Source organism: Anolis sagrei, chromosome X (genome assembly GCF_037176765.1).
Source record: "Anolis sagrei isolate rAnoSag1 chromosome X, rAnoSag1.mat, whole genome shotgun sequence".
In the NCBI taxonomy this organism is placed as follows: Eukaryota; Metazoa; Chordata; class Lepidosauria; order Squamata; family Dactyloidae; genus Anolis; species Anolis sagrei.
In genome coordinates, this window is record NC_090034.1 from 75,621,039 (window position 1) to 75,636,177 (window position 15,139).

Sequence of the window (15,139 nt, forward strand, 5' to 3'; positions counted from 1 at the left end):
TCTGATACACAGGGTGTATTTTCATTCACTGGATCAAATTTGGCACAAATACCCGATACGCCCATGTTTCAATACTGGTGGGGTTGGGCGGTTGATTTTGTCATTTGGGAGTTGTAGTTGCTGGGATTTATAGTTCACCTACAATCAAAGAGCATTCTGAACTCCACCAATGATGGAATTGAACCAAACTTGGCACACAGAACTCCCGTGACCAACAGAAAATACTGGAAGGATTTTGGTGGGCATTGACCTTGAGTTTTGGAGTTGTAGTTCGTCTACATCCAGAGAGCACTGTGGACTCAAACAATGATGGATCTGGACTAAACTTGGCAATAATAGTCAGTATACCTAAATGTGAACACTTGTGGACTTTGGGGGAAATAGACATTGGCATTTGGGAGTTGTAGGTGCTGGGATTTATAGTTCACCTACAATCAAAGAGCATTCTGAACTCCACCAATGATGGAATTGAACCAAACTTGGGACACAGAACTCCTGTGACCAACAGAAAATACTGGAAGGATTTTGGTGGGCATTGACCTTGAGTTTTGGAGTTGTAGTTCGCCTACATCCAGAGAGCACTGTGGACTCAAACAATGATGGATCTGGACTAAACTTGGCAATAATACTCAGTATACCTAAATGTGAACACTTGTGGACTTTGGGGGAAATAAACTTTGACATTTGGGAGTTGTAGGTGCTGGGATTTATAGTTCACTTGCAATCAAAGAGCATTCTGAACTCCACCAGCGATGGAATTGGGCCAAACTTGGCACACAGAACTCCCATGACCAACAGAAAATACTGGAAGGGTTTGGTGGGCATTGACCTTGAGTATTGGAGTTGTAGTTCGCCTACATCCAGAGAGCACTGTGGACTCAAACAATGATGGATCTGGTCTAAACTTGGCAATAATACTCAAGATGCCCAGATGTGAATACTGGTGGAATTTGGGGATTTGATATCTTGGGAGTTGTAGTTGCTGGGATTTATAGTTCACCTACAATCAAAGAGCATCACAGAGCTCTTTGATTGTAGAGCATTCTGAACTCCACCAATGATGGAATTGGGAATTTGATATCTTGGGAGTTGTAGTTGCTGGGATTTATAGTTCACCTACAATCAAAGAGCATTCTGAACTCCACCAATGATGGAATTGAACCAAACTTGGCACACAGAACTCCCCTGACCAACAGAAAATACTGGAAGGATTTTGGTGGGCATTGACTTGAGTTTTGGAGTTGTAGTTTGCTTATATCCAGAGAGCACTGCGGACTCAAACAATGATGGATCTGGACTAAACTTGGCATGAATACTCAAGATGCCCAGATGTGAATACTGGTGGAATTTGGGGGAAATAGACTTTGATATCTTGGGAGTTGTAGTTGCTGGGATTTATAGTTCACCTGCAATTAAAGAGAATTCTGAACCCCACCAATGACAGAATTGGGCCAAACTTCCCACATAGAACCCCCATGACCAACAGAAAATACTGTGTTTTCTGGTGGTCTTTAGTGACCCCTCTGACACTCTCTTGTGACCCTTCCAGGGGTCCCGACCCCCAGGTTGAGAACCACTGCTCTAAACCATGGAAGCCATAGAAACAAACTTCATCACACTAGAGAATGAATCCACTTAAAATCCGGTTTCTGCCTTCTGCAGAATGCTGGGGTTTGTAGTTTAGTGAGGCTGTGAAAGGCTCCTCCCTAAACTACAAACCCCAGAAACCGGATTTTAAGTGGATTCATTCTCTAGTGTGATGAAGTTTGTTTCTATGGCTTTCTGTGGTTTGTTTCTATGGCTTCTCATCACATTAGAGAGAGAAAATCCACTTAAAATCCGGTTTCTGCCTTCTGCAGAATGCTGGGGTTTGTAGTTTAGTGAGGCTGTGAAAGGCTCCTCCCTAAACTACAAAGCCCAGAAACCGGATTTTCAGTAGATCTTTCTCTCTAATGTAATGAGACTGAAACAAACAAAAAGTTTGCTGACAAAGCAATGACTGAGCGCCGGGGAAAAGTTCCCCAAACTTTAGCCACCGAGAAACATCCGAGGCGAGTTAAGATCCGGAAAAAAACCCTCGACGGAGATTCCCCCCACCCAGTGAGATCGGATCCTGGGAGTGGAGTTTCCTCTCTGTAATCGGATCAGGAAACGGATCCCCTCGACCCGGAGCAAGGTCCCAAAGCGAGGCGGTTTAGGCGGTCCCCCTAAACCTCTCCAAAAGCGCACCGAGGGCGCACGGAGGGCGCAGCAGAACTCCAGACTCTTTCCTTTGGAAAGGCTCAAGAGGGGGGTCCAAAAGGGGGGATCACTTTGGAAAAATGGGGGAAACTAACTCACTTTTGTGCTTGCCTCCTCCCCAGCCGGGTTTGGCGAAGCTCGGGCTCCGGATGATGGCCCGCCCGGCGGATTTGAGGGCGTCCATGCCGCAAAGGAGAAACAAAGTCTCCAAAGTCTCGGCCAAACTTTCTTCTGTTTCTTTTTTTCGCTTTCCTGTGCGTCCTCCTCGGCACTGGCCCCTCCTTCGCAGAGGGAGGATCTCCTGGGGAAAGGAGGGAGGGCAGGGCAGGGAAGGGGAGGGAAAGGCAGGCCGGGCAACCGGGGACTCCTCCTCCGCTTCCTGCCGGTGCCAAGCCGGGAAGGCGCACCCAGCAGCAACAGGCGCCGCTGTCCCGCAGAAGGGACTCTCTAGGCCAGGCAGGGGACAACCTGAGCCTTCCCTCCAGGTTTTTTGGACTCAGATCATCTGGATAATCTGTCTTGATGTTCAGGGTTATATGGCTGTATGGAAGGGCCCTGAGACACATATCAATCATTTCCCCACACTGGAATTCAGGCCTCTTCCACACCACTCTCTGTCCCAGGATCTGAGCCCAGATTATCTGCTTATCCCAGATTATCTGGCACTGGGGACTCATATAATCCAATTTAAAGCAGATAATCTGGAATCAGATCCTGGAATACAGGGGCAGTGTGGAAGAGGCCTAAGGGTCTCTTCCAACTCTTGTTGTTGTTGAAACTGGATGGTCATCTGTCAGGGGTGCTTTCATTGTGCTTTTGGGGCACGAAGGCAGAAGGAGATTGGACTTGATGGACTTGATGGTCCATGTGGTTTCTTCCAATTCTGTTGTTGTGGCTGGATGGCCATTTGTCAGAGGTGCTTTCATTGTGCTTTTACTGCATGAAGGAAGTAGGGGGTTGCACTAGATGGTCCATGTTGTTGTTGTCATTGAGGCTGGTTGGCCATCTGTCAGGGTTGCGTTCATTGTGCTTTTGCTGCACGAAGGCAGAAGAGGGTTGGACTAGATTGCCCATGTGGTCTCTTCCAATTCTGTTGTTGTTGCTGTTGAGATTGAATGGCCATCTGTCGGGGGCGCTTTGATTGTGCTTTGACTGCATGAGGGCAGAAAGGGGTTGGACTAGATGGCCCATGCGGTCTCTTCCAATTCTGTCGGTGTTGTTGTTGAGGCTGGATGGCCATCTGTCAGGAGTGCTTTCATTGTGCTTTTGCTGCATGAAGGTAGAAGGGGATTGAACTAGATCAGGGATCCTCAAACTTTGTAAACAGAGGGCCATGTCACAGTCCCTCAAACTGTTGGAGAGCCGGATTATATTTTTTAAAAAAAAATGAATGAATTCCTATGCACACTGTACATATGTTATTTGTAGTGCAAAAACACTTTAAAACAATACAATAATTAAAATTAAGAACAATTTTAACAAATATAGACTTATTAGTATTTCAGTAGGAAGTGTGGGCCTGCTTTTGGCTGGTGAGATGGGATTGTTATTATAGTTGTGTGCTTTTAAGTCGTTTCAGACTTAGACTGACCCTGAGCGAGGGCCGGGTAAATGACCTTGGAGGGCCGTTTCCGGCCCTCCAGCCTTAGTTTGAGGACCCCTGGACTAGATGGCCCATGTGGTCTCTTCCAATTCTGTTGTTGTTGTTGGGGTTGGATGGCCACCTGTTGGGGGCACTTTGATTGTGCTTTGACTGCATGAAGGCAGAAGGGGGTTGGACTAGCTCCCACTATTTCCAACAGTCTCAGCCAGGACTGTAGCCAAGGGGCGGGGAGAGTTAGGGCTTCAAATGATCCGCAATCTCTGCTTTGAACTGGGTTATCAGAGACACCTTCTGTTAGGGAAAACTGTTGTTGTTTATTCGTTCAGTCACATCCGACTCACTCTTCGTGACCTCCTGGACCAGCTCATGCCAGAGCTCCTTGGCCATTACATAGCATGGAATGAAACATGCAGAATAATCACAGGATGTCTTAAACCTACACAAGCTAGCTGGCATTGCCACCGCCCCCCCCCCCCCCCGATGTGCAACGGGAAGTTGCTGCTTAATGTGAGAGAAATAAGGTTGAGCACTAATAATAATAATAATAATAATAATAATGAAACTTTATTTATACCCCACCACCATCTTCCCAAGGGGACTCGGGGCAACTTACATGAGGCCAAGCCCAATGATACAATACATCAGTAAATCAACACAGCAATAAAATAAAGGGGAAAAATACAATACAAAACCATTATAAATAACATATCAGCAGTAAAACAAAACATTTAAAAACACAAAGATCCAACACTGTGGGCAGGGCCAAATCTAATAGATTCACAATTTAAAACTCTGGGTGTGAACAGCAGTAAAATGAATCTAAACAGGGTTTTTTAGAGGGCAAGGTAGGGTTGAGTGTCCCAACAAATAGAATAAAGTTATAAATTATTGTTCTTTTATTCAGGGAAGGCACATTGGAACAACCATGTTTTCAAGCTCCTCCTAAAGACTGCCAATGTGGGGGCTTGCCTAATATCCTTGGGGTATCCCTCTGGGCAGCTCAACCAAGAAATCCGAACTGGATGCCCCCCACCCCCACCCCCACCCACGAGGCTCTTCCTTCAGGGGCAAATCAAGGATGGGTAACTTGGAAGTCCCTGAACAAATTCAGAAGTGGAGTGGGCAGATCAAAAGACAACCTGGCAAAATGGCACTACCTAAAAGAATCCCACACCTTGTGTGACTGTGGAGCAGAACAGACAACTCCACATCTGTATGCTTATCCACTATGTCCTGCCTGGGGGGGTCATGAGGGGATACCAAAGGGGTCGCCAAAGACCATCAGAAACACAGTATTTTCTGTTGGTCATAGGGGTTCTGTTTTGGGAAGTTGGGCCCAATTCTATCATTGGTGTGGTTCAGAATGCTTTTTGATTGTAGGTGAATTGTAAATCCCAGCAACTACAACTCCCAAATGTCAAGGTCTCCCCCCCCCCCCCAAACTCCACCAGTGTTCACATTTGGGCATATTGAGTATCTGTGCCAAATTTGGTCCAGATCCATCACTGTTTGAGTCCACCATGCTCTCTGGATGTAGGTGAACTACAACTCCAAAACTCAAGGTCAATGCTCACCAAACACTTCTAGTATTTTATGTTGGTCATGGGACTTCTGTGTGCCAGGTTTGGTTCAGTTCCATTGGTGGTGGAGTTCAGAATGCTTTTTGCATGTAGGTTAACTATAAATCCCATCAACTACAACTCCCAAATGACAAAGTCAATCCCCCCCAGTCCCACCAGTATTCAAATTTGGACGTATCGGGTATTAGTGTCAAATTTGGTCCAGTGAATGAAAGTATGAGATATTTACATTGTGATTCATAACAGTAGCAAAATTACAGTTATGAAGTAGCAACAAAAATAATGTTATGGTTGGGGGTCACCACAACATGAGGAACTGTATTAAGGGGTCACGGCATTAGGAAGGTTGAGAACCACTGCTCTAGCATAAACCAGTACAGGTGTTCCCAGTGGTAATCGGCACACTGGGTGTCGTGCCAAAAGATCTCAGCCAGCATTTGAAAACAATAAACATTGACAAAATCATCATCTATCAACTGCAAAAGGCCACCTTACTTGGAGCTGTGTGCATCATTCGAAAATACATCACACAGTCCTAGACACTTTGGAAGTGTTCAACTTGTGATTTTGTGATATGAAATCCAGCATATATATCTCATTTGCTGTGACATACTGTGTTTTTGTGTCAGTAAAATAATAATAATAATACTGAAGGTTTCTTCTCAACTTGAATTTGTATGCAAGTTAGAACAGGTCCATTTTTTGAAGGGTAATTCAAGCCAAATATGTATATAGATTAGCTTTAGATAGCATAGGGAAGGGTTAACACTCCTGTGGTGTTTGTTTTGCTGCCTGTGCCCCTGTTCAGAAGATTTCACCTCACTTTCTGCCCCTGTGATCATTGGCTTTTGAAAAATTTGCTTGTTGTGGAAACCAGGATTGGTGATAAAGCTTTAGTTGAGAAACCTTTTCCCCATGATGATAACTCTTCTAGGAGTGAATTTTCCTTCCGAGGGCTAGATTTCTCTCACTTCCTGTTGTCCCACCCCTTCTTAACTATGAGTTGTATGGAAACTGAATATCTATAACTCGGGGACTGCTTGTATATAAGTATCACAATCCCTCGGAGATAGTGTGGAGATAGGCTGTAAAAAGTCTTGGTGTCTTATTGGACCCTCTGCTCACAATGGAGGCCCAGGTCTCTGCTGTGAGCAGATCTGCATTTTTCCATCTGCTAGGCGACTGGCTCCCTACCTATCTAGGAACGACCTGGCTACGGTGATCCAGGCAATGGTCAGCTCGAGGCTTGACTACTGTAACGCCCTCTACATTGGCCTTCCTTTGTCAGTGATCCGGAAACTGAAGCTGGTGCAAAATGCGGCGGCTCGTCTTCTCGCCAGGGTGCCGGTGAGGTGTCGTATCACCCCAGTTCTACAACAGCTGCACTGGCTACCAATTGAGTACCGGATTACTTTCAAGGTGCTGGTATTAACCTTTAAGGCCTTATATGGTCTGGGGCCGGCGTACCTGAGGGCCCACTTATCCCCCTACCAACCCCAGAGATTACTTCGGTCCGAAGACCAAAATTTGCTTGAAGTCCCCAACATCCGGACTTATCATCTGTCCTCTACTAGGCAGAGAGCCTTCTCGATTGTGGCCCCTTATTTATGGAATGCCTTGCCAGTTGAAACCCGATCTATCTGAGACCTACTTGCTTTTCGGAAAGCCTGTAAAACCTTTTTCTTCCGACAAGCTTTTGATGGGTGAATAACTCGAGACTATGTCTGTTCTTGTTTTTATTGTATTTTAAAGTTAATTGTATTCTTTTAATCTACTGCTGTAAACTGCTCCGAGCCAAATTGGGAGTAGCGGTATACAAGTCAAATAAATAAATAAATAAATAAATATAAATAAAGTGTTATTATTATCATTGATATCAGAACTTTCCAAACTACACCATGAGACGTTCGTGAAGGGCTTCCCAAATAGTTTGTGTTGGTGGCACAATTTTTAGACGTGTTATTTCACGACATAGTTATTCAGTTTTATGAGCAAACTGGAGACTAATCCAACCCCTTATAGGAGACACAGACACATGCATAAATTATAGTCACAAAATGTATAGGGATTCAAGAGAGCTCATAAAAATCTCTCATTTAAATTTTTCAAAAAAATACATGATTTCTAAGATACAAAGGAAAGTAAGGTTACAAGATTTTTTAAAAATCCAAAGAATGAATATATTTTAATAAAACTGACATGGATTGTAAGCATACAAGGTATTACATTATTTTTTTCACTTTATCACCATTCAGTGATTTTATGGCAGCACAAACGTGGCCTCCATTGCAACATGCAAGTGTCGCAATACTTTCTCACACTGGAAGTCACTCGTGCAAAGGATATGTAGAAATATATAATTGCTTTTGAAGTGACAGGGAAACAGCCTTATAAACTGCAGTAACTGTGGTTCTATAGTTTAGCTGTTTGGTAGAAGAGGAGATTTCTGCAAATGTACAAGGGTTATCTGGAAAGTAAGGTTACAAGATTTTTTTAATCCAAAGAATTAATATATTTTAATAAAATTGACATGGATTGTAGCATACAAGGTATTACATTATTTCTCCACATAAATCACCATTCAGTTCAATACATTTTGTCATCTGTGCGACAAGTTTTTGATGCCTATGTCATAGAAGTTTCCCTCCACCTTTTCCAGAACAGTTAGTCACTTCAATTTTTACCTCATTGTCATTGGAAAAATGTTTTTCACCCAGGTATTCCATCAATTTAGTCCAGATGATAGTCACTGGGTGTGAGTTCGGGACTGTGAGAGGGGTGACTTAAAACATCCCAACTAAATGGAGTCAACAACTCTTGTGTTGCATGAGTGGTGTGCAGACATGCATTGTCATGAAGGAGACAGACTCCCACCCTCAGCATCCCACCATGTTTGTTTTGGATGGTTCTGCAAAGTTTCTTCATAGTCTCACCATATATTCCGTACCCATTTCGTCACATGCTGTCTTGATATTATGTCCTCTCCATAAACTGAAACAATTTTGTGATGAATCTCAGTGACGTTCATGCCCTTAGCATTTATGTATTGTATTACAGCATGAACTTTGCACTTGGAGGGAAATGGGATGAGTATGCTTTAACCTTCACCACAATGCTAGTTGATAAGCTACTGATGACTGGCACTGCTTGATCACTTCTCCTAGCTTCCCACTACATGGGAATACCAACTTCCCTTGAGAAAATTCCCCATGAGAGCCACGTGCCTTGTAACCTTACTTTCCGGATAACCCTCATAACATACATTTCCAAATTTTTTGTCATTTCTTGCTGCCTTCGCATGACACACCTACACACTGCAGCCGACACACTAATGCACTGTGTCGTGAAATCATGCATGTCTCAAAATGTAGCCCCAACATGAAATGTTTTGAATGCTCTGAGTTATATGATACTTTCACTGTATGTGGTGCTTTCCCGGTAGAACGGCAACAAGCTGTTTCCTGCCCTCGGGGTTGCAATCTAAATAAGACATGACACACAAAAAGAAAAAGTAATGGCAATTCAGCTGTGACTCTCTCTTCTTTCCTTCTGAGGCCGGAGCAGTGGCAGTAGGGATGGAATTTCGGCATGATAGAAGTGTACCTCCTGAGAGCAACTGCCTAATGTAGTTAAATTTCCAAAAACCACTTTGCGTTTCCTTAAGAGAGTAAAAGTGGGATACAAATACTATGAATTAATGAATAAATCAAGGATGCATAGAAGGGTACCATCATGACCTTTAGACCAGAATTTCTCAACCTGGTAGTCAGGATTCCGGGGGGGGGGGTCATGAGGGGGGTTTCAGAGGGGTCGCCAAACACCATCAGAAGACACAGATTTCTGATGGTCTTAGGAATCCCTTTGGCAAAGAAGGTTGAAGATCTCTCCGCCTCTCCTTGTCTTCCTTTTTGGAAACAGACAGAGAATCCTCCCACCAAAATCCCTCCTCCTGCAATGATTGTAGATGAACCAAAAATCCCAGCAACCACAACTTCCAAATGTCAAGGTCTATTTTCCGCACACCCCACCAGTGTTCACATTTGGGCATATTGAGTGTTTGTGCCAAGTTTTGTCCAGATCTATCGTTGTTTGTGTCCACAATACTCTCTGGATGTAGGTGAACTACAACTCCAAAACTCAAGGTCTATGTCCACCAAACCCTTCCAGTATTTTCTATTGGTCATGCGAGTTCTCAAGTTTGGTTCAATCCCATTGTTGGTGGAGTTCAGAGTGATCTTTGATTGTAGGTGAACTATAAATCCTAGCAACTCCAACTCCCAAATGACAAAAGGAACCCCCCCCCCTTCAAATCCCACCAGTATTCAAATTTGGGCATATCAGGTATTTGTGCCAAATTTGGTCCAGTGAATGAAAATACATCCTGCATATCAGATATTTACATCACTAGTAGTAAAATTACAGTTCTGAAGTAGCAACGAAAATAATTTTATGGTTGGGGGTCACCACAACATGAGGAACTGTATTAAGGAGTCGCAGTATTAGGAAGGTTGAAAAACACTGCTTTAGACTGAAGTGGGTTTAAAATCCTGACAATGTCTTCCCATTCATCAGCATGGTTACTTTTCAAATACTGGTATTTAATTTCCAACAGTGCACAAACAATGCTTTCCTCCTAGCTTTATGCTGTGTATAAATGTAACAGTAGTAAGTAGGAGAGGAACCCAGTTTTCTAAAAGCCTTGATAGAATGCTGTGTATCAAGCTGCTGGAGGGTGTGTGTGTCGCTGTGTGTGACATTGAGTGTCTTTGATTGATTTTGACTGAAATACCAGCTGTAACCCTACCTGGACAGAGAGATCCAGGCTGCAATTACCCAGGCGCTGGGAAGCTCCAGGCTGGACTTTACAATACACATCTGAGTCTATGGTTGAAGACGGTCCAGAAATGTCAGTTGGTGTGGAATAGAGCTACAAAGCTGTTTTCTGGGACGCGCTGTTCTAATCATGTCAACAACATTTCCAGAGCTGCGTCAATTGCACTAGTTATCTGTCAGGGAGCGGATCTCTTTGAAACGATTGACCTTAAAACTCCGACATCAGTGTCCTTCCATTAAACTGATAATCCAAAATGTCATAGAAGTGTGGGCAAGTTTTTTTGATTTTTCCAAAACACTTTTTTCTTTCAAGTGGAAAGAAAGATAAATGGGACCAGAGAAATGATCAATTGATTGTGATTTGGAAAATTTAAAACATGTACGTTTTAATGGTGTCAAGTGGGTGGTATCAGACAGAATGGGTCAACAGGTATATGGACAACCTATACTTCCATATAACTTTTGTGTCTTCTCCTTGTTGTTCGCAGACAGCAGACAGGAAATCAGAAGAGGTTTCCTTCTTGGGAGGAGAGCCATGACCAGTCTTGATAAAATTACTTCCTTACTTAGGCGATCCCTCGTTTTCTGAGGATTGTCTTCCAGTATTCTTGTGGGTCCGTATGTGGCTGTGGAGCCCTATTCTTGCTCTGCATCTTCTTCCGCAGTGAGGGCATTGGTTTCCAGGTGGAAGGGAGTCTCGGTCGGGGTTGGCCTGACGCGCCTTCCTCTTGGCACACTTCTCCCTTTCACCTTCCATTTGTGCCTCTTCAAATTCTGCAGCACTGCTGGTCACAGCTTGATAAAATAGTGAAGAGTAGAGACATCACACTGGCAACTAAGATCCACATAGTAAAAGCAATGGTATTCCCCATAGTCAGGCCCGTAGCCAGGATTTCGTTTCGGGGGGGGGGGGGGGGGCTGAATTTTTTTTCAGGCTGAGTTTCGGGGGGGGGGGGGGGGCTGAGTCTGAGTGAAAGAGGGTCTAGCCTAGCAAACCTTTTGTATCATTACCCCAATACCCCCATGCATATAGGATATATTGAGTATGGTGATCAGATCATGATATGAATAAACATAATAGTTTAAATAATGCACCAATAAGGCCTTTTCGCGAACCACCATGAAAATTTCGGGGGGGGGGGGTGAAGTCCATTGTCCCTTTTCCCTTTCATCCTGTACATATGGTACTTTGATCAGTAGTTTATCAAAATAGATCAAGTAAGTAATTTCCCCACAATTTCCCGATTACAAATCATCCAATCTATTTTGAACCTTCTTCCTTCCTTTGAGGCATCCATTTGGTTCAATCTATCAATATACAATACAATTCTTTATTGATTAGTCAATTTTGACCATATCAAAACATACAAAACATACACATACAGTAAAACCATATATGAATACGAGGCATCATGGCCTACTGGCCTGTCAACCCACTCCTAAATAATTGAGCAACTACGAGATAAAAAGGTTAAAAGATTAAAATTGTTTAATTCCTTAAAATAGGGTTAGAGTGGGGGGCATGGGTAGGTAAAACTAGTGGCGTGTCCATATTAAGTTTTTAAGTTTGAGTTTTGTTGATGGCAGCAAGGTCGCCTCTCTCTGCTTCCATCTTCTCACGGATGGCCAGCGCTTTTTGGATAAAAAGGGTCAATTTTAAAATAGAGTTTTTATCTGAGCCCTGAAGGAGGATGTGCAATTTCTCCTTATTCTCTGAATAAGTATGATTCTCCAGCAGAGGCTCTAGGTAGTAAGACCGGATCCTGTTGTAGTAGGGACATTTTAAGAAAAAATGTTCTGAGTCCTCCACTTCTGCATCTACCTCACGACACCCACAGGTTCTCCTCGTGTAGGGAATATTCTGATGTCGTCCCAACTTGGACTTAATGTCGAGCTGCTCAAATCTAGCCCGGGTAAAAAATTTTCTAATATAAAGTGGAAGTATAAAAGAGAGGTAATGTTCCATGCCCACATTACATTTAAATTTGGCCAGGTATGGAGTGGCTAATCTATCAGTATCAAAATACCCTTTCTGTTTGAGCTTTTCTTCCTTCATGAAGTTTATTGCCTTGCTCTCCTGTGTGAGTTCCCTGGCTTGATATTCCCATGCAGACCTTCAATGGATTCCTCTTGCTAGGGCTCTCTTTTGGTAGTGTTATATTGTCCTTGTGGGTCTTTTTCATGTGTGTTTCTCATGGCAGACTCTTCAATTTATTTCTAATATTAAAAAGACTAAGACTATTTATTTAACCAAACCCTTTCTTCATACTATTGCTATTTATTAATCAAATTAAATCAGATCCTTGTCCCTTGTTCCCTGCACGACAACTCTGGAGACGGGCTCGATTCACCACTCAGCCATGAAAACCCTGTCAGAAATATTAAAAATTAACTAGGTATTTTTAATTACAAAAATGTGAGTCAAGCACTGAAAGGGTTGCCATTGTGCCTGGGGGCTATAACTCTTAGTGAAAGAGACATAGGCGTGACATCTTTCCCCCAGGGGATTGCTTCTTACCTTCTTTTTAGAGAACTGGAACTCCCAAGGACCAAAACACTGTAGATAACTCAAAATAGGTTTTATTGTTAACAAAGAGTTATCCCTTTAAGGCAATAAGCTGGAAGTTTCAAAGGGGGTAAAGGAAATATACATTAGAGTCTCTGGTTGTCTTGGGTCCAAGGAGATTTCACAGCTGAGAAGCTTTTCCTGTTCCCTCTTTTCTCAATGGCTGTGAAGGTCAGAACACACACAAACCGCAGTCCAATGGCCTATGTTGAAGGCACAGAGTCTTTCTTTTGATGCCAAAGGACCGGTTTGAAGGCGCTTGGGTCTCCTCAACGTTGTACAGGGTGATCTGGACATGAAGCATGAGTCCCAAGGGTAAAACCTTAGAATTGGTGATGAGAGGTAACTTAATTAAGGGCTTTAGAGCCAAGTCTCTTTCTCACGTCTATCTGATAGAAAGTTTGATGGTAGAATGAGAAGAAAGCCCTGCCCTCTTCCCCAGGAAGAGGTGGAGCCAAGCAATTGAGCTGAGGAAGCAATATAACTGGTGCAAACAATATTGATTGACAGCTATAAATAATCAATCAATCCAACTATACATTTACAAACTAGGCAAGTTTGGGCATGTTATACAGTTTAAACCTTTGCACTTTAGAGTTCTACACACAGGTGTCGCCACTCACTCCGTCACAGGTTAAATAGATGCAATTACTCAGCAAAAGCTGTAGTTCTATATAAGCAGGTATGCCTGTAGCTTAGTCGGCCTCTGTGTTAGTTTGCCTCAGTGGGAAAAAGGTCTTAGTCTGTGAGAAGGCCTCACAGTGTGAGGTAAGCATTAGCCTGTGAGAGAAGGCCTCACAGTACGAGGGTAGGCCTTCATTTATGAGAAGCTGGTTGAAGGTCTCATGTGTAAAGGTGTGTGTAAAGCTACTATGTGAAGCTCCTGAGTAAGTTGGGTGTGAGAGGAAACTCTGTGAGACTGAAGCTGTTTATCTGCATAAGAAAGAAGCCTAGCATGGAAGCAAAGAAGGAAGTATAAAGGACGTTATTTGTGTTATGGAAACCTTGTTCCTGTAAATAGTGCAACCATATTATTTTACTACAAAGAAGAGCCTCCTATGGAAGTGATAACATTGGTCTGTGTGTTTTTGTTCTTTTTATCACTTTGGACTACTGGTGCTGGGTTATGCTGCTGCTGATAAGTTACTCTGCTGTACATTTATGAGGAGGGTCTTTTATTAATAAGCCCACTCTCCCAACAAACCCATTGGGTGAATTTGGTTGAGTGGCACTGTTCTGGTACAGCTGTACCAGGAGCTTCAACTTTATTTGCTTTGTATTAAATGTTTGATTGCAGTCCTAGGTTTCAGGAACTCTGCATATAAGTGGCTTCTTTTGGTTGCAGTCATAGGGCAAGTCACCTGTCCATCATCGTTAAGTTTTGGTCCTGCCCCTTGCTCAGGGCAATTGGGAAGGGAAGGGAGCCATTTTTTAGTTAGTCTCAGCAAGGAAAGCTAATGTATAGGACGTGTGCAAGCTTCCCCTATATAAAAGCTTCAGCCTTTAATCCAGGAAAAGAGCCCCAAAGACCAAAGAACTCTAGCTGGAGAGTCTACTGCCTTACTGGTAGGTCCACTCGGCGTTCGAGAAACAGTTCGACCTGGCAGCGGAGCCCACATCAGTAAGGGTTAGATTACAGACAGCCTGGGAGAAGTTAAAAAGGGGACTTTCTTTTAAAGTAAAGAAGTTATTGAAGACAGTTGCCTGTCCTTCGTGGGCAAGTTTAGGAAGCTACCAGTTGCATAAAAGCCTGGAATCATTTGTTTAACTTTCTGAAGACAAGAGAAGTTTCTGTTTGATTGTTCATTAATAAAAGACTTTGTTGTACTTTGTGAGCTATTTAAAGATCATTTGTGGTGGAAAACCTCTGAGAACTTCTCCTTGGGCCCCCTGGCTTCCTGCTGGGCAAAGGTTGCACATCCTGTTCTAAAGGAAATTCTTTACAGGCCCAACGTGCAACAGAACATGCACACTTTCAGCTCCAGAAACCTTCATGAGAACTTCTAAGTGTTACAATAGGTTGGAAACAGCCTGAAGGAACACAACAACCATGTTCCCATTGCTAGGTGCAGAATGATGACACCATCTCCCAAGGCTTCGGGAGAAAAGAGGACATAATCCTTCCTTTTATGGTTCTCTGTCCACCAACTATTATGCTCAGTAAGATAGGATCTATAGCTTTCCATTCTTACCAGGATTCGAGTCCTGTTAAATTCAGCAACCTGGTGATGTGCAGAAGTCTTAAAGTACAATTCTACACTTTGGGCAATATTATAGGAGTTGTCGTCCAAGAAGTCTGTCAAATTGCCCATCTTC

General features: G+C 43.2%; 1 protein-coding gene across 2 annotated transcripts in view; it reads right to left on the minus strand.

Annotated features, from left to right (window-relative positions):
• The window catches only part of LDLRAP1 (low density lipoprotein receptor adaptor protein 1), a 156,687-nt gene extending 154,137 nt beyond the window's left edge, over positions 1-2,550 (minus strand). Inside the window, exon 1 of one of the 2 annotated variants that reach the window (XM_060784440.2) lies at positions 2,341-2,550. In XM_060784440.2, coding sequence (XP_060640423.2) covers positions 2,341-2,425 — 85 coding nt within the window. In that variant the 5' untranslated portion in view covers positions 2,426-2,550. The remainder of the gene's footprint in view (positions 1-2,340) is intronic. The other variant, XM_060784439.2, reaches the window with a different exon arrangement.
• Positions 2,551-15,139: the final 12,589 nt, after the last annotated feature.